Genomic DNA, 22,376 nt, shown 5'->3' on the forward strand with positions numbered 1-22,376 from the left:
CTACTAATAAAGTCTATAAAAAGATCAAAGGCAGGTGCATTATGGTAGTAATATGCTTATTATATAACCAAAGGAAATTGACTAAGCATGAAAGATGAATAATTTTATCTCCCTCAAGCAAAATGTTGAATGGTACATGAACCTCGTGTCATCGCTAACTAGCAGAAGAATGACCTAGAAATTATTAATGTACTGCAATTTATTAAAAAATGCAGCATATACAGAAGTCCACACAAAGGGTGTTTTTTTTTTGGCATCTTTTTATGAATTTTTCATTCTACATGTCACAAGGATATAAACCAAGTTTTAAAAATATCTCTGGTTTTATGTATATTTTCAATGAAACCAAATGAACATAAACAATAACTATTTAAAAAAGGTTGGAATTATCTCACACCACCTTAAACAGGTAACCTATTGGTTTGGGTTAAAAACATAAAAAAAAATTTCAAATTATTTTATTAAAATTATATCTCCATTTTATATCAAACGGTATATAAAGGCAAATTTTAATTGTTTTTAGTATTATGGGGAATAAAAAAATATAGAAAAAACAGTGAAGCTACCATAATCTTTGTATTAACATTTTTAGTACATGTAATGACAATCTAATGGATGTGTTACTGCATTATATCATTAAAATTAGTGTTCATTTTTAAGAATATGCATTTTCAACAAGTAAATAATAAACATAAGTATATTAAATTAAATTAGCACTTAATTTGTAATATTAATTTCCATATAAATAATCTAATAAAAACAGAACACAAATTCTTAATTTTAGTATCAATTATTCTAAAGAAATAGCACACTACAATAATTTACTAACAATTAAGCATTCTTTGCAAATAGAAACAAAAGGCAATAGGCCTGGCACAACAAAAAGTATGTGCACAATTAAGTATGGTGATAACTAAACACTATAAATAATATGGGAGATTCAATCTGCTGGCTGTTTCCTCATGGAGCTAAATAGAAAGTTGTATTGATTCCATGACTTGTTTCTATGCATCTGTCCAACCTTTTTCAATGGAAGGATTTTAAGAGTAACTATTCCACCACCTTTCTATTTTGACCCCTCACCCTGCTAAATACCTATGGTCAGGAAAGGTTTTATTTCCTGTAGATAACTAGCTGTTAAAAATGTATATGTCTTTAAATTATCATTATAATAATGAAAGTCTGTAAAAAGTCATGGAGTTACCCCATTGATACCATAGGAACAGAAGCAATTGAAACAGATAAAAATCTTTAAAATTATTTATGAACTTCCAACTTGGCCTATTTTTAAGAACTAATTCAAATAAATTAACATCAAAATCATGTCAGACAAACAAAACACAAACACTTTTGGATTTATATATATTTTTGAATGTTGTTTCATAAATAAGTTGTGTGTGCCATTCAGCAATGTCCTAACACAATCATTCATCAAGACAGATATAATGTTGTTGAATGAAGTTCTAAGACATCTTTGACTGAATCAGAAGACAGAGTTTTCTTCTTGTCTGCTGATTGGCTGAGTTTTATTCCATCTTTATTGTACAATTTTTGCACCTACAAAAGATAAAAATAATTATAGTTATTAAAAACAAATTAATGTACTTTTTTCTCACTTTGTTTGAGTGAAGCTATTTCAAGGAATATATGATGATAGATTGAAAATAATATTCAAAGTTATTTACCATATCTAAAATCACAATCATCTCAATTTACTATAATTGCAATAAAGACTTTAAAACCAATTATTCTGTATAAAGTGATATGTCCATTAATGTAATTCTTATTTCTTCTGCAAGTGTTACATTGAAGAGAGGAATTACAACAGATTTTGTGAAGAAACAAAACCTCTACATCTTACAAACTTCTTTAAAATCAGACATTAAGATAATACTGCAATAGAATTTCAAGGGTTTTCATCTTTCAAAAGTTGTTCTATATAAGCACAATTAATCTGAAAAAATCTGAAAAGTGAGAAAAAAGCCTTGGATCATAAAAGAAGAGAGGAGCTTTCTTTAATGCATGATTGTCACTGACAAAAAATCTGTGAAGTTATCCTCCTATTTAACATACCTGTTTATAAACTTCTTCAACAGATAATTTTTGACCTCTTGGATTTTCCAACAGCACACATCCCATTTGTTTATCGTTAACATTTGCAAAATGGCAGTATGGAGTCGACACAGAGGGTGGAGCACAAAGCCCTGTGACTGCACCAGTATAAGGAGCAAGATAAATAGTCTGTCCATTTAAACTAGACACTTTTGTAGTATCAGAAAGTTCTTTTGTTAATGAATTGTCTGTGAAAATGTCTACACGTCTTCCTCTTAATCCAAATAATAATTTCATCTGAAAAAGAAAAGAAGAATATGCATCAATAGGACACCATGGCTCCCTTGCACTATTATATTTTACATAATCTGTGAATGCAAAATCTGGGTCAAAGTTCTAATTTGGCAAATAATGATAATACAAACTTTATGTTGATGTGACCAAAACTTTATGGTAAACTATAAATGTTATTTCATTACACATTGTAAGTCATTTAAGCCCCAATGAAGATGTAAAACTAGCAATTATGTTTTCCAATTCAATGATGACCTATTCTACAAAAATAACCTTGTATACAATACAGAGTTGTCTTAACATTTCATTTCAAACTTTATCTACAGCTCTGCATTTAGGTTTTTTAAATCTTTGACTGCAAATATAAACTATATATCAAAGAATCACAAAAGATATTACTCTGCATATACTAACTTCCAAAAGACTGCATTGATGAAACACATTCTAATTGCCTTGTCCCCTGTAAATACCTATGTATACAGTCAGGGTTATTTTATTTGATGATTGAGTTATTGGGATTTTATGACACTTTTCAGCACTATTGCACTATTTAAAGGCAGTCAGTTTTTATTGGTGTATGACGACAGAGTGCTGGAGAGAACCACTGACCTTCAGTAGGAAAGCAATTTATTATTATTAATGAGTGCATTTCATTGATGTAATGCAAGTATAATAAACGAATACCTAAAATTCAGAAATTATTGCATGCATTTATTATTGTTATTTTTCAAGAAAGGACAAAAATGCAAGTTTATTTTTTGTGATTTTCAAAAAAAAAACCTGCATACAGATCTATGTTTCAGGTACCAGAATGTGAGTTCTAATCATTGCAATACGCATCCAATTGCAATATTTGCAATAATAAAAACCTTGCAATAATTTCTGAATTTAAAGTAACAGTATGCAGGGAATTGCCATCATTATTTTACCTGTTCTTTAAGCTTCTCTACACTGGAGATCATACAGCCTTTAGGATTCTCCAGTAGTATGGTGCCTTGGTTACCAGACACACCTTCTTGAGGAACACACCCAATAAGTTCTACATTGATATAACTGCAAGCTGGTTTAACTCCATTCTTAACAGGAGCAGGTTCCAGTCTAGGTGTTACTGTACAGATAACCAGTCCACTGTCTTTTCCGTCATGTCCTTTAACTATAGTTAAATCTAACATGTCTGTCTTCACCTGAAAAAGGGAAAGTTCATTGTAATCAAATTGTTTAAGAGTGTACACTTATTGTCACTATGTCGACTACTGGTTGAAAAACAGTCATCCATCTGATCATCATTTCTTCACAGGAAATCTGATCCATTTATAAACAAAACCATATTTTTTAAATATTGTAGATTCATTATTATTCGTTGGATTTGTGGGTTTTGTTGGTAAAGGTGATCCATGAATATAAATTTTGAACAAAATACATCTTTCTATTTTATAGTTGTATGCATACTTTGGCAAAGCCCTGAAATAACGTATCAACACATCTAAGTTTAGTTCAATAATGATGAAGTGATTTCAGTAATGTTATTAAAGGAATGACTGTAATATTTTTTTGAATGAAGAAATAACATAAAAAATATTGTGCACACTGAATAACGTGCGTAGCGGGTTATTTAACAGTGTGCACCACATTTTTTATGTTATTTCGAATAGACAGAAAAAATATTAGTCATTTCTTATAATTTAATTCTAAATTCCATTTTAAACCGTAGAAAACCTTGAAAAAACGTTGATCACGTCACGGTCACATGACTAAATTATGTCTATGGTCTGATAACAAAATAATGTCAACCAATCAGAAGACGCGTTACATCCAAAATTAAATTATTAGGTGTTGCAGCACTTGACTAAACTAAGCACAATAAGATTTGATGTAACCCTTATAAGCCAATACAAACCTTTTGAGACTCGTCAATGATTTTCTCCATACTACCGACCACAGGGTAAGGTGAGAATGGCTGCTTCAGGGCTGTTTTGATGTAATCTAAGAATGTGGTTATAATGTTTTTCAGGTTTCCAGTTGCCTGGTAGAAAACAGTTATGTCATCTGAAGGAACCAGTCCAGCCTGTAACATAAAATGATATAACTGTTATGCAGTAATGTATTCTTCTATAAAGATACAAATGCATCTTGAAATTTAAAATTGGCAAAAATTTCCAACGATGGAAAGATGAAAAGTTTCTAGTGCTAAAATGACAAATGTCTGGTAATTCAAAAAGTTTTTTCTATATCCTTTGTGCATCTAGTACTCTCTGATAAGAATTATTTTTGTTCCTCAACTTTTATCTTTCACAAGGAGAGCCAGTGTTATCCTCATAAACGAATACTTTTATAATAATGTTAAACACCAGTTAATCTTTTTTTTACAATAGTTCATACCTTCTTTCTAAGTTTCTGGACACGGTTGATAACTTCCCGAGCGATTCCTTCGTCCAACATACTTTGGTCAGGTGATACATCCATTAATACTAACACCTAGGTAATAAAAGAAATCAATAAAGGTACAGGCTTATTACTTTTCTGCACACAAATATTAGAATTCTTTAAAATATTTTTTCCCTGTGAAAAAACTGCTCCAAATACCAAAATTGTGTTCATCCTTTGCCAAATTTTAGGGTCATACTACCACACAGTAAACTTTAAAACTTTACATTTTTTTTTTTTCATTTAGTAATATTATGGACCAATGCATATTTCAAAGTGTCACTGAATCTCTAATCATCATGTCTGAACATCTGTCAAAATTAATAAGGAATAAATCCCATAATCCATTAAAAGTTCAACATTTTTTATTATTTTATTATCATTTAGGAATGTAGGCTTCCAAAAGAAATGAAGGTTACAACGGTCTTAAATTGTTTAACAACAGTACAATAGCAGTGTGATATGATGGTAATAATAAATGAATTAAAATGTCAAGTCTGCCTAATTCCTATTCCTTACTTCATATCAATAAGTTTAAATGTGCATTTATACCTACCTTTTTATCAGAATGAGCTTCATACTGGTCAGGTGTGACATTTGCAGTAGAATCAAACTTGTAGGCTATTTTTAGATCTTCCTCCTCTAGGGTATACCCTTCTACCACTATGGTACCTGTCTGCTGGAATTCCTCCAATTGGCCACTAGATAGTTTTTTGACAGCAGCAACAACTTTTTTAACATCTCCTTTCAGTCTTGCTCCCAATACTTTGAAATCTACATCAGCTTCCATATGAGCACCATATTTAGATTTATCTGTTGTTGTTGTGACTTTCCTCACATTTAGTTCCTAGAACACAAGTAATTCTGTGTATCATACATAATTTCCATGTCATCACTTATACATAGAGATATGTTATTAAAAAACTGATGGTTAAGTTAAAATTGCTCCTAACATATAAATACAAATTGACATGAAAACAATCAAAAGTGAAGTGTGTGTAGACCATCACACTTTAGTGCTACCATCATTACAGTCCTGTCCTAAACATATTTTCTTCAAGGATAAGTCATATGGTACTATATTTACTCTCAAACATAATGATCCAATGATTTGAAGTAATTACATATTTTCAGTGTTGTGTTAACTATTTCATAATAATGCAGAACATAGAACACGAATGGAGTGTTGTTATGAATTAAAAGGGGAATTAAAGCCTTAAAGGAGGAGGGGGTTGTACAAACAGAATAGTATCTTACCTCAAGAATATATCTTTCTAATGATTTTACATCTTCCACTACAGATGGGTCTCTACTGATGGCAACAGCCTCTTTCAGGGGGTACTATAAATGAATAATAAAAAAGGAATACAAATGGAAGATAGAATTTCATCAATTTCCTTGCAGCCTTGCCAGTTACATGATCTTTAAACTAAAAACAAATTAATCATGTTTTTATATTTTTTAACAGACTAATGGTGGTTCTTTCAGGGCACTATGGCTTCCTCCATTCAATTGAAATAAGCTGCCATGATTTAGCTAAGAGTGATGTCAAATGTTTTATTGACTATTTATATCAAAGATATTTTCTGCTTGCAACCTTTGTATGTATCAAAATTAATTGTTTATCAGTATTTTATTTGACATGAAACTAAAATAGCAGAAATTGAAAGAATAATCACTGTTCAATTAACCATGCTTAATGTATTACTACATGCAATTAGACATACCTTGATAGGTAAAGTTTTCCTTTCCCTTACAATTCTACCAAGTTCTATAACTGACTGCATGGTGGAAACAGCTCTCTCAATATTTGCATCAATTAAAGTTTCCCTAAAAATAAATTAGCATGTCATGGCTTTACAATCCATAGTAACTGTCTAAATTGAACAAAATATATAATATTATTTCTCATGTAAAACAACTATCTTGGCAAATAATTTAGAAATGCATATGAAAATTTGTTCTGTCTGTTTTATAAGTTTTTATTTATAGAGATTTACTTATTCACCACCGGGTCAGTATTTTTTGTTTTTTTTTAATCCTAATACAAAAGAAAACATTACGTTCCCCAAAAGATACAAAATTTGACCTGAAACAACCATGCTATAGTTACCTAGGTGATGGGATCATCAAGAAGTGAACACTTCTAGAATCCTTGGCCGAGTCTGACTCTAGCAAATGTTTTAAGTTCTGATACATGTGCTCTGTGATGAAAGGGATCAAAGGACTCTGTAAAGATAAGTATACTCATATATTTCATTAAACAATAACTGAAGAACATTTTATAGCTTAATATCCAAAGGCAAAATATTTCATGCAAATTCATTTCTTACAAATTGTTACAATACAGTAAGAACTTCACGAGATAGGAAAATTAACCTCTCAATAAAAAAAACATAAACCTACCATAACTCTGACCATTGAAAACAAAACACTGAACAAAGTTTCCAAGGCAATGTAACAATCGTCAGCTCCACCATCTCCCTGAAATAACAAATTAGATTACACAATAATATATTATATTCTACATCAATGTAACAGTTGTTGGCTATGCTTTCTCTCACATAAAATTACCATTCAATTATAGACAGTTGCCGCCTAATGTTTCTAAGGGTATGTAACACTCAAGACCTATACTTTCTATCTATCAAACTGCAAAATAAGCTTAAATGAGTAATTTATATCTGAATTATAAAAGTTAATTGTAAAATGCCCTTTCCCTATGCTATAATTATTTACATCTTAAGTAGATTCAGCTAAGTGTAAGACTATGAAGATGGTCTAACAAAACATTTCAATAAAAAATCCTCTTTTTTGTAAATAATTTACTACTAATAAATGGTTGTTGTGTGATATATGGTTACTCTTTTTTATTTTAATTTCTGTACGTTTTCATCAAATACTAACCTTTAACCTTTTCCTGTTCATTCTAACATACCAATTTGTCAAGTTATCTACAAACTTCACCAATTTTGGCATCACTGTGTATAGTCTGTAGGCTTAAATCATATAAACACAGTTAGACAACTTGGCTTTCATTACAAAAAGATCAATATTCGAAAATATATTTTTGGAGATAACTTTTTACACTATTTTATTTTTAATCAATGTTATGTCCTTTTATAGGGGTTGACAGAGTTGAAAGGCTTGAAATTTAATCTACCACTGGAAAATAAGGGTAAATTTTATATAGACAGAAATTAAGCTACTCAAAAAGTTGATGTAAAGGTTCTAAATGTGCAAAGATTGATTGATTGATTGTTGGTTGCTTAACGTCCAGTGGCAAATATTTCATGCATATTCAGGACAAGAACAAGTTAACAATTAATACAATAGGTAGGTCTTGTCATAATAGAGGCCATTTGGGATGATGGTCAGGTAAATTTGGACTGCCATTGGAAAATGAGGGTTTATTGGACTAAATGTGCAAAGAGCATGGTACTCTCTTTATATAAGGCATTTTGCCATTGACTTGAGGTGGCTGCTAAATTATGTATACCATCAGCACAGCTAAACAGACACCCCACTTTTTTTAGTGGTAAGAACACCAAAGGCTTCGGGTGAAGTGAAATACTAGATAAAGGGAGATAATTGAGATTGTAAGATGGAATAATATATTTACCTCCCATTTCCTCCTTGACAAACTTCAGCAAACTCTGTGTGAATGATAGAATCCATCTGTCCATTACATTTGTGGGTTTGTCCGTTTTACTGTCACTGTACACAAATTTTATACCCTCTTCCTATAAAAAAAACACTACTTTTTCACAATGGCAAGTAAGGATAATTTTATCAATGTGGCAGTTGAAAAAATTTGTATTGATTCTAGTCTTGTTTTTCAAATTTCATATTTAGCAGTTTTATAATTCAATGTTCAAAGATAGATTATACTATAATTTTTTTCAAATTTGTCTGCTTTGTTTCGACTTAATGTGAAAAATAAAATTTGAAGGAACAAGAATTACTGTGGATTCATTTATTTTTGTTGGTACCAATTTTTGTGGATTGCAAGAAAACTTGCCTTTTCAAGGAAAAAGTAATTTTTGTGGTTTTCCTACAATCTGCATACAACCTGATAGAAAATTTGTAATTCATAGAACATTTCAATTCATCATTCACCTTTATCCACGAAACCACGAAAGTTGGTATCCAATGAATAATAATGAATCTACAGAAGGCATTAGTTTACAATCTTACCCTTTCCAACCTCTCAACATTCTGCATAAAAAATCTGTAGGCATTGTACCAGGGTAGGAATACATCTTTTAGCACTCTCTCCACACCTTCTTCCTTAAATCTGAGGGAATCAGCTCTTACTGCTGGAGAGTTACATAAATACATTCTGGAATAATAATAATTTATATTTTGTTCATGTCATTTGTTCAGAGCAAAGTTTTTCTTACATGCCTTGACCTTCTCTTAATTTTTTTCTGAATTGTATAAAAATAAAACATTTTCATCAATGAGTTGAACAAATTTTCTTCTTTTTATTAAAGGTCAATGAGATATGCTTTAATTTATAATTTCTTTCATCAGTAAATGGGTTTTTGATCTCTGAAATTGACCATAAAATGTTGTCCTTTTTAAATGATTTTCATGTATATTTTAAAATTATTCAATATATTATCATCAATATAAAAATATGTCATTGTTATCCTAGTGTACATCTAACCACCTACCTAAGTGCATCAGCTCCATATTTATTAACAACAGTCAATGGATCTGGATAATTCTTCTTTCTCTTACTCATTTTCTGTCCATCTCTACAATGAATGTTCATAAATTTTATAAAAACAAGTTTTATTTTCACAGTAAAATAAAGACATCACTCAGCTTGATTGACATGAAAAGTCTCTATTTCAAAATTTTCTGATATCAAAGTAGCATATTCTTTCATAAAAACCTTGTTAATGTGGCACGTTAGTTTTTTTTTTTTTTTTTTAGTGCAATACCATGCCTTTCATATATAAAAATCTGCTAGTGGTAAGTTTCTAACTGATTTTGACAAACTTCTTCCAATGATATTTACTACAATATATAGAATAGAAAGGACAAAGGATATATCCATACATGATTATGTTTATTTACGTTTTCACAAATGTCTAAATAAAAACTATTAATAAACAAGATGATCAATTGTTATACATACGATGCTAGGACAAGGCCATTCACAATGAGATTCTTGAAGGGTGGTTTTCCAAACAGCAATGTTGATAACACTAACAAAGTGTAAAACCTGAAAAAAATAAATACAGAAAACTTAACACAAGAAAAGAAGTCTTTTATGGTTTCATTGTGTTCTTTGATAGTTGTCTAATTAAGGTTTACAACTTATCTTCTTTAATTCACATTTATTTTGTTCAGTTCGTTTGAAAGCAAATATTTTCCCATAAACTTAAAGAGATGTGGGATATACATCAATTAGATAGCAAACAGCGGTTTTAATAAAACAAGATTTCAAGAGTTAAACATGTATAATGCATAATTCAGATATGGAGTTTCTCAATAAAACAAGTTGTATTTTTTCATGACTTTATAGCTCAGCCATTATTTACAAGTACAAAATTACATAGTCAATATAGTCCATCTACATACCATCCTCTAGTCTGGTCAATTCCCTCAGCAATAAAATCAGCTGGGAAAGTGTCATCAAAGTCTTTCTTATGTTCAAATGGATAATGTTGTTGTGCGTAGGGCATACTTCCACTCTCAAACCAACAATCAAACACTTCAGGTGTCCTCTTTAAGGTTCCTTTACCTAACTTTGAAGGTATTGTTAATTTGTCTACCCTAAAAATACAGATCAAGACATGTTGGAGTTTAAAGTAAACTTCTTAAATGAGAAATATTGTTCATTGCAATCATAAATTCTATCAACCTTAACATTTGCTAAAAGGCTGTTATCATAATTATTATTATATATGAAAGAGTTGTATCTTTATGTATTTTGTTGGTTTGTAAGATTCACTGCTAATGTGTTATGCATCCAAAAAGTGCATATATCATGATGTTCCTTTTGCTGCACATGTTTAGCCAAAAAGACTACTTATTTAATTTCAATATTAAGAATGAACAAACAAAAACTTCATTTGTATACATGTGCTTATTTTTTTAGAACTACTGATCAACAATGCAAATGTTTTAGCTTCAATACTTTCATGTCATGAAGTTTTATTAGGACTCATTATAAACTTTAGGATTTAACTATTCAGTCTGCCACACAGAGATAATTATTTAACTAAATAGACACACTTACGTTTCTCTGTGAAGATCTTTTACTTCTACACCTGTTAAATCTTTCAATTCTTGAATCGATCCAACACAAACAATCTAAAAAAAAATCATAAAGCTATTAAATAATAAACGAATCAAATAATCAGCTTAAATAAAGTACAGTTTAAAAAAAATAAAAAGTACAGCAGTAAAAATCATAAAGTACTGGCATTCCAAAAACAAAATAAAAGTTAAGTCTCTAAAGGTAACTGAACTACCTTACTTTCAAAAATGTCTTCAAGACTGATAAATTTTTTCCAAATATTTATAAATTAATCATAGAAACATGTCTTTATCTTCACTTATCAGCTCTTAGGTCTGAGTACACAGTTATTTCAACATATTTCTTTTAGACAATAAATGAAAATTTAAAAAATCCCACCTGCATTTTCTCAATAATATTTTTACAGTGTGTTGTACTACTTTTCGGACAAATTATATCAAAATCATAGAAAACTTCATCGGCTCTAACTCAAAACATGGACAATTTTATGTTCAGGGGGTCTTGAAATCTTTTGACAGCTTCCGAAAGTGCTAATTTTTTACCTTTTTCAGCTGGACCTAATCACTACTTTACATTAATATTTATTTATGACCCAATTTTTTTAAGTGTCATTTCAACCCCCAACCCCCCTATTTGCTATATGAGGCATAAAACATGGAGAAATAAATTTGGAAGGGGTATAAAAAAAATTGGCAAGTAACACACTGTCCACACTAAGGACTATATTCGTGGACAACGAAAATTAAAGGACGATAACTGTGTACTTGGACCATAGAGAGGATTATGTAGTCTTTGTTTACAAATATATCATACCAACCTCTTCTCCATCATCACTTATCCAGATAGGGATGGGAGTTCCCCAATATCTATTTCTGGAAATAGCCCAATCTCTTGCATCTTTCAACCAGTTAGCAAATCTTTTTTCTTTTACAAACTCAGGTACCCTATAATCATATTTTAAAATAGGGCTGTCTAATTTTCAACAATTTAGCTAATAGAACAAGCCCATAATTTCTTGTTAAGTGCTTATGATAAAATACATTGTATAATTAAATAAAATGTGAAGTTATTATCTTTTTGAGCATAAATAAAAACCTCTTTACAGTAAAAGGAAAGAACAATTCACTCTCATTGATAAAAATTATAAAGAAGAAGGCGTGTTTAGTAACAGCATTCACTTTAAATGAAACAATAACTTCAACATTTCATGAAAATAAAGTTGTTACTTTAATAAAATTAGAAAGCCTACCAGTAGGTCTTTGAATTATTTTCTAACAGCTGTTCTGTGCACTGTTCTACACGAACAAACCAGCTGGGAACTGCCTTGTAAATTAGTGGTGTCTCCGATCTACAAACACGAAGTAAAAGTTTGAATATACAACATATACATACAAACTGTAGGCTTCTGAAAGAAAAGGAGGAAATTCCCTTTTACAGCTACTTTCCTAATAGAGTGAAACTTTGGTTGGCTTGCCTGCTTTGTTTGTATAAATGTTGACTCAATCTTTGTAATTAAGATTGACGTCTTCAAACAATATATACAGGCATAATTAAACCTGTATACATAATTGAATTTGATTGAACATTATACAAATTAAAATTGAACAATATAGAAACAAAGCAAGCAAGTTAACCACAGTCTTACTCTACATGCATTAGGAAATTAGCTAAAAATACCTGTTTTTGAAAGTAAGTAGTTATACACCAAAATGGAGAACACTTTTGCTTGAATATTTTGCTTATACAAACTTTCATGCATAACAATATCCTTAGACCTAAATTTCTTTAAAGAATAAGGGATAAAGTGACAAATGGAGCCTTTAACTATTTCCTTATTACCATGATGCAGTGGATAAACAAGTCACAAACAGTTTAACAACATTCCTTTGATACTTACCTCCAACAGAAAGGATAATTATGTTTACATTGTCCTTGGTGTACCAATTTACCAATATCTTTTAGTTTCTTCATAATAAGTTTGTCTGCATCCTACAAAAGTAAAATTACAGAATTATTTCCCATAGATTGCAATACTGTACATATCTGATTGTAGCAAAGTATGCTTATGATTATTTGTCAAGCCAGAAGTTCAATTCATTCAACTACCAATCTTTAATATTATCATTACTTGTGTTGGTGAAAAACTATCCAATTAATATTGAACATCAACAAACCTTGACATGTAGACCTTTGAAATCAGTGATTTCCTCTGTAAATTTTCCACTAGCGTCCACAGGACAAATGATCTGCATGTCTCGTGTGATGATTCCATATTTCAAACATACTTTGTAATCGTCCTGTAAGTATCAAAACATTTATTTTCATTACTAGTTTACATTACTCTACTATTTACTTAGATTTTTTTTTCTGTATGAGAGCAGACGTTGTGTTTTTATTTTAAAATTCTACCAAATTATTTGGACTGCCAGTAAAACAGCCTCAGTTTATTGCATAGTAAGAATTAAGTGTTTTTATTTAAATGATACTGCACACCTTGTGTTACTTCAGAGAAAAACTTCTTAAAAAACTTACCTCAGTTAAAATTTATCATTCATAGCAGGAGAAATTCAGAATATTTATTTAGTTGAATGTGGACAGTATATGTAACAACACTGACATACTTATAATTCAAAATATCGGAAATACAGGAAGGTGTTTGACAGATCTGAAAATGCCAAAAATATTACAACTCATCACTGTCGACCTGCTGACCAAATATGAAGTCATTTTGTTCAGAAGAAAAGTGTAATAAATATATCTATTGAATGGACGAACAGTTGAACACACAGACAAGGTAATTGTATTAGAGCCTCTACTTTTAGATGAGGATATAATTATTGTATAGTAAGGTGTGTAATTATAGCTTTAGATCTTATCTTACCTCTCCAAAGTAAGGAGCCTGATGTACAATTCCTGTACCACTCTCAGATGTAACATAGCTGTCATTCAAAATCCTAAAGGCATTCATTTTCTCTCCCATCTGCAAATATACAACATTTCATATAAAGTCCATGTGGATATTGAATCATGCTAAATCTGATTTTTTTTTCTCCAACTCTTTCCCAGTAAATTGACCAATTCAAAATACAATAATTCACAATATTTGTGAATATGAGATCATAGAAAATCTCAAATGAGTTTTAATAATGCAAAAACAAAACATTGGATGTGAAAAATCTGAGACTGTAATAATGTAAATAGGTCATGTTTACATTCAGCTAGTGTTGAACTATTAAAGGATTATATAGGAATCATCAAGCAATATACCTTGTACTTACATATTTGAAATAAGGGAAAACAGGTTCATATTTCAGGCCTTCCAATGCTTTTCCTTTCATTCTGTAAAATAAATGTGTACATTATAACTGAAATGTGTAAACCACAACAGATTATTAATTTATTGAATGTTTGTTTTACATATTAATATGACGTCCTTATTACGCTTTATAAACAAAGCCTTGTTCTAATGAGCACAAAATATGTTTGACACATGCGCACGAGCTTACTGTGTATATTAACATTATTTCCATCCTTATCCTTTAAAATATATACATTTAAGCAGCTAGCATACACTTTTATTATATATTTTTATAAAACAATATGTATTTTTTACACTGCTCGTATTTTTTAAACTTATCAAATATGAAATGTAATGCAGACTACTCAGGAAGGAAACGGAAAAAGCTAATCATTTTTACGGTATTTTTGTACGCTTCGACCTATAAATTCTGTATTTGTCCTATTAGAATCGAAATAATTCCTTAAACTTCTTGTATCTATTGACAATCTATTTACTAAAAAAATGTTTATTGTTTCTGTATAAACTTTTTTTTAATAAAGACTTATCCTAAAATATTTTTAACCATTTTCAGTATTACTTTTAAATCAAGAAATTTTTGAATAAAACATACACAGGCTAATTTTCTTCAGATCAATTATTCTTTTTAATGTTTACTGTAGACATATTGCAAGTAATTTCTGTTTCACTTTCTACTTGCATTTGTATAGTTTTTAGCAGTACAAGAAAAATGCATGACAGATATTGTGTCTTTTACCTCTCCATGATGGTATATTCCTCTGATGCTTTAAATAAAGCCTCTAATCTGGCTTCCATCATTATGTATATCTTCCCTGTTGCTTTGTCTATAAATAAAAAAATCATATAAAGAGTATAAAATGAATCACACTGATAGACAGCAATACAATTCATCTCAACAAAATTAATTAATTTGAAGATGACATTTCTGTCTGATGCATCTTATTCCTTATAAATGTACAATCTTTACATATCAATACATGTAATTCCAAAAATCAAATTGACTACTAGGACAGGTTGAGGTATTTGTCTTCCTTCTTAATATATGAAAAATTGCTTTAATTCAATTTCCAAAATAATATATCTATTTGTACTATTTTGACAGGACCCTTATTATTGGTTAATTGCTAAAATTATTATATACTCGCTTGATACATATTTCTCCATGTGTGCATGCAAAATCAGGTGTAAACAGGTTTTTGGGTGTGTTTTTTAAAATATTCATATTTCTTGGACAGAAGACTCTTCATGATGCCAATATTTGAAATTTAGTTGTTTATTTTCTTTCCCTAATCTCATATTTTTTGTGTTCCCTAAAATGTCAAGACTAAAAAGTAAGACATGTTACCTTTCACTTGTACATAATCTGCATCTGGATTGACACATAATGAGAGATTGCTTGGCAGTGTCCATGGTGTGGTTGTCCAGGCAATGGCAGATACTCCTGGCTTGCTTATAAGTGGGAAACTCACTATCACTACAATATATAAGATATTCTATAAAAGACACTTCACAAAACATCAAGTCCAGACATACTTATTATTAAAATCTAACAGCATTAATTACATACATAAAAATATGATAGATTTTAATTAATACTAAATGGAAATTGAAATGACACACAGGACAAACATTTCTTTGTGGCACTATTTTTTTTTTACAATACATCAAAAAGCATTATTCTATTTAATACCCAAGTTTTTTTAAGGTATATTTTGATTTCCATAAAAGGTTAAGCAGATTTTACACAAAGTAAATAAAATAATAATTTGTCATGTTTAAAGACTTTAAAAATTGTAATATTTTGGCTATACCTAACCAAAATAATTCAGTCGTTATATTTGAATGATCTACAATTACTTCATTAGTGCCTGAATGTATAAACAATTAAAAATCTTCAATCAATTATTTGGAATAAACCTCTGGATTTACCTATCTTGATACAAATGAACTGACTGTTGATTGCTCACCTTGCCTACATGGCATTAATCAAAATTCAGGATTCATGTCAGGAATTAGGATGATTGCAAGTAGGAGAGATCTATGATTGGGAGGGACTGAATTATGTGGGTTAGGCTTTATCTTATACAACAGTAAAATCTTTATAAAAAGTCTTACTCTAAGACCTGGTTTTATTACCTGCTGGATCCACAACATCTTTATAATTCTGTCCAGACTCAAAATTAGACAGAGGTGTATTACAGGCTGTAGAAAATGGCATCACCTGAAATAAATAATCATGTTTCTTTCATAAACTCAGTTTTTATAGTAATAGACATATACCATTAGTTCATTTATAATTACATGACAGTGGTAACATGCCTTTGTCCTTCTTATACCTTGCAAGTATCTGTCGAATATGCACATCTGAACATACATGAAAGTCTATAACTTTTTACAATTGATCTTCCTACTAAAACCTTACAAGTGTTAACTATTTTTTTTATTAAATAAAACATCAATTCTATTTTAAAATGTTGAAACTAAAATTTCTTAATGGATGCTCGTATTAATCTGAATTACATGCAACAAAACTGTTCTGCTGGAAATTTTTATTGAAGAACATATTTTAAATAAATAAAAATATTATCTGTCCTAAGTCAGGTATCTGCTTTTCAGTAGTTGTAGTTTGCTGATGTGGGTCATAAGTGTTTCTCGTATTTTATAAAGATTGGACCAATAGTTTTCCTATTTGAATGGTTTTACATTTGTAATTTTCTGGACCCTTTATAGCTTACTGTTCAGTGTAAGCCAAGGCTCTGTGCTGAAAACCATACCTTGACCTATAATGATTTACTTTTATAAATATTGACTTGGATGGATAGTTGTCTCATTGGCACTCATACCACATCTTCTTATATCTATATCCCTGATTTCATGATCTTACCTTTGAACCTCTATAGACAAGACCATTGTTAAACAGTTCTTTGAACACCCACCAAATGGTTTCCATGAACCAAGGATACATGGTCTTGTAGTCATTCTCAAAGTCAATCCATCTACCTAATCTTGTCACTATATGCTGCAAAAATATATCATTAAACATAAATGAAATAGCAATAAACAGAATAGTTTTATAGAAAGGTAATGAGATAATCACTTGATTGTCCAATTTCTTTAAAATTATGCATGTAATATATGAATGTAAAGATGCCATTACTAACCACCTGGCCTATTTTCCTGCTGGATAATTATAAAAGTTTGTGTTAAATCTTAGCCCAACTTGTTAAGATATAATTTACATATTATTCTTTGGAAAATATCATGACAATTTTGCTATGTGTATTGTAGGATTTCTCTTTACCTATTTTACCCCATGTTAGACATAACAAACCTCCAAATCTTTAGATTATCTCATGTTAATTTTGTCATTTCATTGTTGTATTTTTCTATACCCATCTTAACCATGTTAACAAAACATGATGTCAGACAATACATACCTCCCAATCTTTAGAATATCTCATGACAATTTTACGACATTCGTTGTTGTAGTTCTCAATACCCATCTTAGCCACATCTTCTGGACCTTTAATGCCCAAAGTTTTATCTATTTCATACTCCTAAAATATAGACAGAGGTGTTTACAAAAATTATATACAGAAGCTTGACGGCTTCATAGTCATTCATTTAAACACATACCTAGAAAACTAATATAAACAAATGTTAGAAGTTATTTTTTCACTCTAAAAATCCGCCAAAATTATACCTTTTTTAGTATTTGGACTATTACATTTTTTATTTGACTGCAGTTATCACAAATTCAGAAGCTACCAACCAAACTTGCATTGTATTGATTTTGTAAGTGCTATCTCATAGAAAAAACACCCTGCTCTTCTTAATCAACATTATACTAACTATTGAGTCACTTGCCTACACATCTTCTTAAACAGAATTATATGTACAGTCGACTCTCGTTGTCTCGAAGTCAGCTGGACTAGAGAAATATTTCGAGATAAACGTAGTTCCACTCAAACCTTAACCGGAAGTTTGACAGAACAAGGGACACAACTCTTGCTTAGCTTGGTAAAGCTAAAATAAATCTGGATGAATATGGGAAGGGGATCGATATTCTGGTATCAGATCGAGGTATTTGTATGTCATGGTCTTTCATCATTATAATAACATTATTTTTACTTATTCAATTGTTTCAGTTACAATTTTTTCCTATGGCTTTTATCCGAGACAGTAATTTCCAGTCGATAGTTTCGTTATTCAGGTCGGTTTATTGTTGACAAAATTGTTTATTCTCGGATACAAGAGACTTTAGAAAATTTATATTCCTCTTCATTTTGTTTTTATCTCATTCTTTCTTTTCAAAAGAAAATACAACAAGATTAAAGACGCCGATTGAGTAGTTTTTAGGTGATCATCAACGGAAGTCATAATCCTTACTTTATACACACCCAAGCTCATTAGTGTAAATCACATTTAATTGTTTTCTAAACATTTTAAATACTTTTCATGAACATTAACAATGTATCTCTAATTATTAATAAAAATTCTATAAAAGATAATCTTAGGTAAACACTCGTGGAAATAGCATGTCATAAATCAATACAGTGGTCAGTGACTGGAAATTTAATTACACGTGTATTGTCAGATTAACTCTTCAATCCATTTAAATGCCGGAGGTTATGTTTTGACATATCTGTATTTGTTTGAGATAAATAATGAATTTTGAATGCTTTTGTTAACCTTGGGATCGTAAATTTAGTTCGACTCAACCGAAATTTCGACTCATCAGGAGTCAAATTACGTACATTTATATGAAACAAAACTCGGGACCACGTGAAAACTTCGACTCATCCGAAATTTCAAGTCAACCAAGTTCGAGACAACGAGAGTTAACTGTATTATGGTTTGATCCTTAGAGTGAAAAAAAATCTACCTTTCCTACTAGTTCTAAAGGAGTGGGTAAAACTATATCACAATTAATATTCTGCATAACTTACAACTGGTAGACCATGGCAATCCCATCCAAACCTTCTCTCTACATGAAATCCACTCTGATGGGCCCATCTGGTCATTACATCTTTAATGGTACCTGCTAGAATATGGCCATAATGGGGCAAACCTGTGGCAAATGGTGGTCCATCATAAAAAGTATACCTGTTAAAATATATGATCTTTTTTAAGATATCAAAGGTGATCTAAAATGCATTCCTGCTAAAGATTTATTTTATTTCACTATAAATATATCTGTATGGTTTTAAAAAGATGTAGGCTAGTACACAGATCAATATTTAAACCAGGTTTAACCCACAATTTTCTTTAGAAACTACCTGTCATGCCTGTACAAAGCTCAAAATCTGGCATTTGTTTTTCACTTGTACTGTAGATTGATAGTGTTTTATTTTGTTAGTTTTTAGGGACGTTCCTTTTTTAATTGCCTTGGTGTCTGTATTTAATTACCAGTATACTTTTTTTTATATATAACTCAAATGTATATCCCAGACATTTCACCAAATAGGTAAAGTATCTTGTTATGTTAATATTATAATGTCAAATAGTCTAGAAGATAAAACACTTACTTTGGTTTCCCCTTTGACTGCTTTAGTGATGTTTTGAATGCATCTATTTCTTTCCAGAAAGCCTGAACTTTCTCCTCTTCCTGAGGAAATGAAATCTTCTCAGGAACTTGTTGAGCCATTTACTCTAGTGCTAAAAAAATTAAAGCATTTTCTGTTTTACATAATTCATTAGTGGCCTAACACCTTTAGCAATAAAGAATTATGGAAAAAAACATGGGGAGAAGAAAAATAGCTTTCTTGATCTTCTTACTAATACCTTCCTATCAGGACTTCTTCGTTAGAGGGTTGCTGCTCACAAGGAAGCTATTTAACCAAGAGTTCCAAATGGGGATTTTGAAATCATCCCTTTGTAAATTTTACGGACGACATCAGTTAGTTGACTGCTATGGAAAATTTGTTTCACAGATGTTAACCCTTTCAACGTTACACAAAAAAATAGAAAAATGGCTGCTGCTGCATTTTTTTTGTGTTCATTCATTAGAACAGTATACTCTTTTTCAGACTGCTGTATCTTTTTAATATAAGAGATACAGACACAGTTATTGCATGAAAAATGCCCAGGAGAGCATGACCTGTAATGTTAGGCAATTATTTCAGTAAAATTTTTAACAGGTTACCTGTATTTTCAGGTAATTAACAGGTACAAGGTGTAATTTATTACATTTGTGTTGAATTTTGAATAAAAACTACTTTTAGTCTTCCTTTATTTTGTTGTTTTATCTGCCATATAATATAGAAGACACCAGTTGCTCGATTCTGTAGCGTATTGCACTATACACAACGTATTATATAATCTTGGCACAAATAATTGACTCCATCCTGAAAATTTTCAGTCAACTTCCGTTTTCCCCCCTTTTTCTACGTCTCATAATGATCAAATCATATTTCCCACACGAATTAAATGTAATAAACACATTGAGATAACAAGAAACCTTTTAACTAATCCTCGTTGTCAGTTTCGCCATAGAAATGCTGAAATATTTTCATATTAACAGTTCCGTTTCCGATTTCCGCCATTTGCATTTGTCAAAATATTTGTTTTTATTTTCCTTTTATTTTCCTTCTACTGCATGATTTTACTATGAAAATTGCCGGGATTTCAAGCGCAAATGAGACCTTGTATATCCTCGATTCATACGAGGAAAAATTAGAGAGGACCCGAATGAAAACTGAATGGTTTAAGAGTCCTGATGAAAAATCCATCGTCATCGCAGCATATGCCACGAATAGCAGTGGCGGACGACGGAGGTCGTCGCGGCATATGCCGTGTATAGCGTTGAAAGGGTTAACAGATATGGAACATATGTCAAAACTACAATCTTGTTCCCTTTTCACAAATGAGACATACTAAAGTAGACTATTTACTGGGTCTTCAATAACATGAGCAACATGACCGGTGCCACATGTGGAGCAGGATCTGCTTACCCATTCTGAGCACCCGCGATCACCCCCAGATTATGGTTTTGTTTTTCTTTTGTTGCTTAGTCTTTAGTTTTTAATGTGTGTCTTGTGTACTATTATCTGTCTTTTAGCCATAGTTTTGTCAGTTTATTTTCAATCTGTGAGTTTGAATGATCCTTGCCGGGCCTTGGGTATCATTCACCCTTCTTTTACAGCATAAACAAGGTGAAAGTAAGACTGATTTGTAAGAAAATAAGAATTGCTCTTTCAGCCATATAGATAGTATTAAATGTACATGATTTATTTTGCTAACATAAAGGAAAATTGACTAAAATGAAACTGAAAGTGAATAAATCACCAAATCTGCTAGAATTTTTTTTTAATTTTCACTTTTTAGCTTTTTTCCTTTAAACTTTGTCGTTTAATAAAGTTAACTTACTTTCATTCACAATTCAAGTAAATGACAACCTTTTACTTGCACTTTGGTGTTGAATACCAGATCAAAATAACTTTTCAGCCGGTTGCATCAGCACATGTCGACTTGACCGGAAATAATGAAGTGAAAGAAACAGCTAAAAAAAAACTCCTGTAATCCGAGCTAGAGCCCAACACTGTGGTAATCGGATATTCAAAATTCATATATATTTTCATAAAAAAAAGTAAATATTGATACAAAAAACAATAATACAATAACAAAACTTTCACAATTTTCAGAGAAAAGAAGCCTGTATTACAAATTCTTCAGGGCTAGATATGCAAGAATATGGTAAATAGAGTGGGGTGCTCATTTTCGCCATATCTTTCCATGTTTTCTACAGTTTATGTTCAGGTCAATACGTTTTTGAAGTATACTGAAATTTCTGTATGAAGATAACTTCAAATGCAAAATATTCTTCAGCTTGAAAACGTGTTTGTTTGGAAATATTCATCTGAAAAGTTAGATTAAAGGGTGTTTGAAATTGCCTGATGTTTTGTCGATGGGGGACACATATTCGCCGTTTTTATACATCTAATGAAACCCAAATAACTGCAGCTTTAAACAATATTTTTCAAATCAATTTCATTATAGATGGCAATAACA

At 30.7% G+C, this 22,376-nt stretch overlaps 1 protein-coding gene across 1 annotated transcript; it reads right to left on the reverse strand.

The window, feature by feature from the left end:
* Positions 1 to 557: 557 nt before the first annotated feature.
* On the reverse strand, positions 558 to 21,856 carry LOC143054706 (isoleucine--tRNA ligase, cytoplasmic-like). Its single transcript, XM_076227726.1, has 31 exons — positions 21,735 to 21,856; positions 19,895 to 20,024; positions 19,316 to 19,472; positions 17,804 to 17,923; positions 17,251 to 17,385; positions 16,503 to 16,587; positions 15,712 to 15,840; positions 15,103 to 15,190; positions 14,326 to 14,386; positions 13,929 to 14,027; positions 13,222 to 13,344; positions 12,945 to 13,036; positions 12,297 to 12,395; positions 11,865 to 11,991; positions 11,027 to 11,100; positions 10,366 to 10,560; positions 9,920 to 10,006; positions 9,450 to 9,533; positions 8,968 to 9,112; positions 8,393 to 8,513; positions 7,678 to 7,769; positions 7,177 to 7,254; positions 6,884 to 6,999; positions 6,498 to 6,600; positions 6,028 to 6,111; positions 5,327 to 5,617; positions 4,726 to 4,821; positions 4,244 to 4,411; positions 3,276 to 3,530; positions 2,074 to 2,349; positions 558 to 1,557 (listed from the first exon to the last, which is right to left on the reverse strand). Exons 2-31 carry the CDS (start codon positions 20,011 to 20,013, stop codon positions 1,432 to 1,434), a joined length of 3,825 nt encoding a protein of 1,274 aa, XP_076083841.1. The 5' UTR covers positions 20,014 to 20,024; positions 21,735 to 21,856; the 3' UTR covers positions 558 to 1,431.
* Positions 21,857 to 22,376: the final 520 nt, after the last annotated feature.

The sequence above is a fragment of the Mytilus galloprovincialis genome, chromosome 1 (assembly GCF_965363235.1).
Source record: "Mytilus galloprovincialis chromosome 1, xbMytGall1.hap1.1, whole genome shotgun sequence".
Lineage (NCBI taxonomy): Eukaryota > Metazoa > Mollusca > Bivalvia > Mytilida > Mytilidae > Mytilus > Mytilus galloprovincialis.

What these genes read in the sequence shown, in the direction of transcription:
- LOC143054706 (XM_076227726.1), bottom strand. Translation starts at nt 20,013, where the DNA reads ATGGCTCAACAAGTTCCTGAGAAGATTTCATTTCCTCAGGAAGAGGAG. An exon ending in TAAGTGATGATGGAGAAGAG is followed by an intron (nt 11,101 to 11,864) that starts GTTGGTATGATA and finishes ATTTTTTTTTAG; the next exon opens with ATTGTTTGTGTTGGATCGAT. An exon ending in AATGGCCTTGTCCTAGCATC is followed by an intron (nt 9,534 to 9,919) that starts GTATGTATAACA and finishes CATTCATTGTAG; the next exon opens with AGATGGACAGAAAATGAGTA.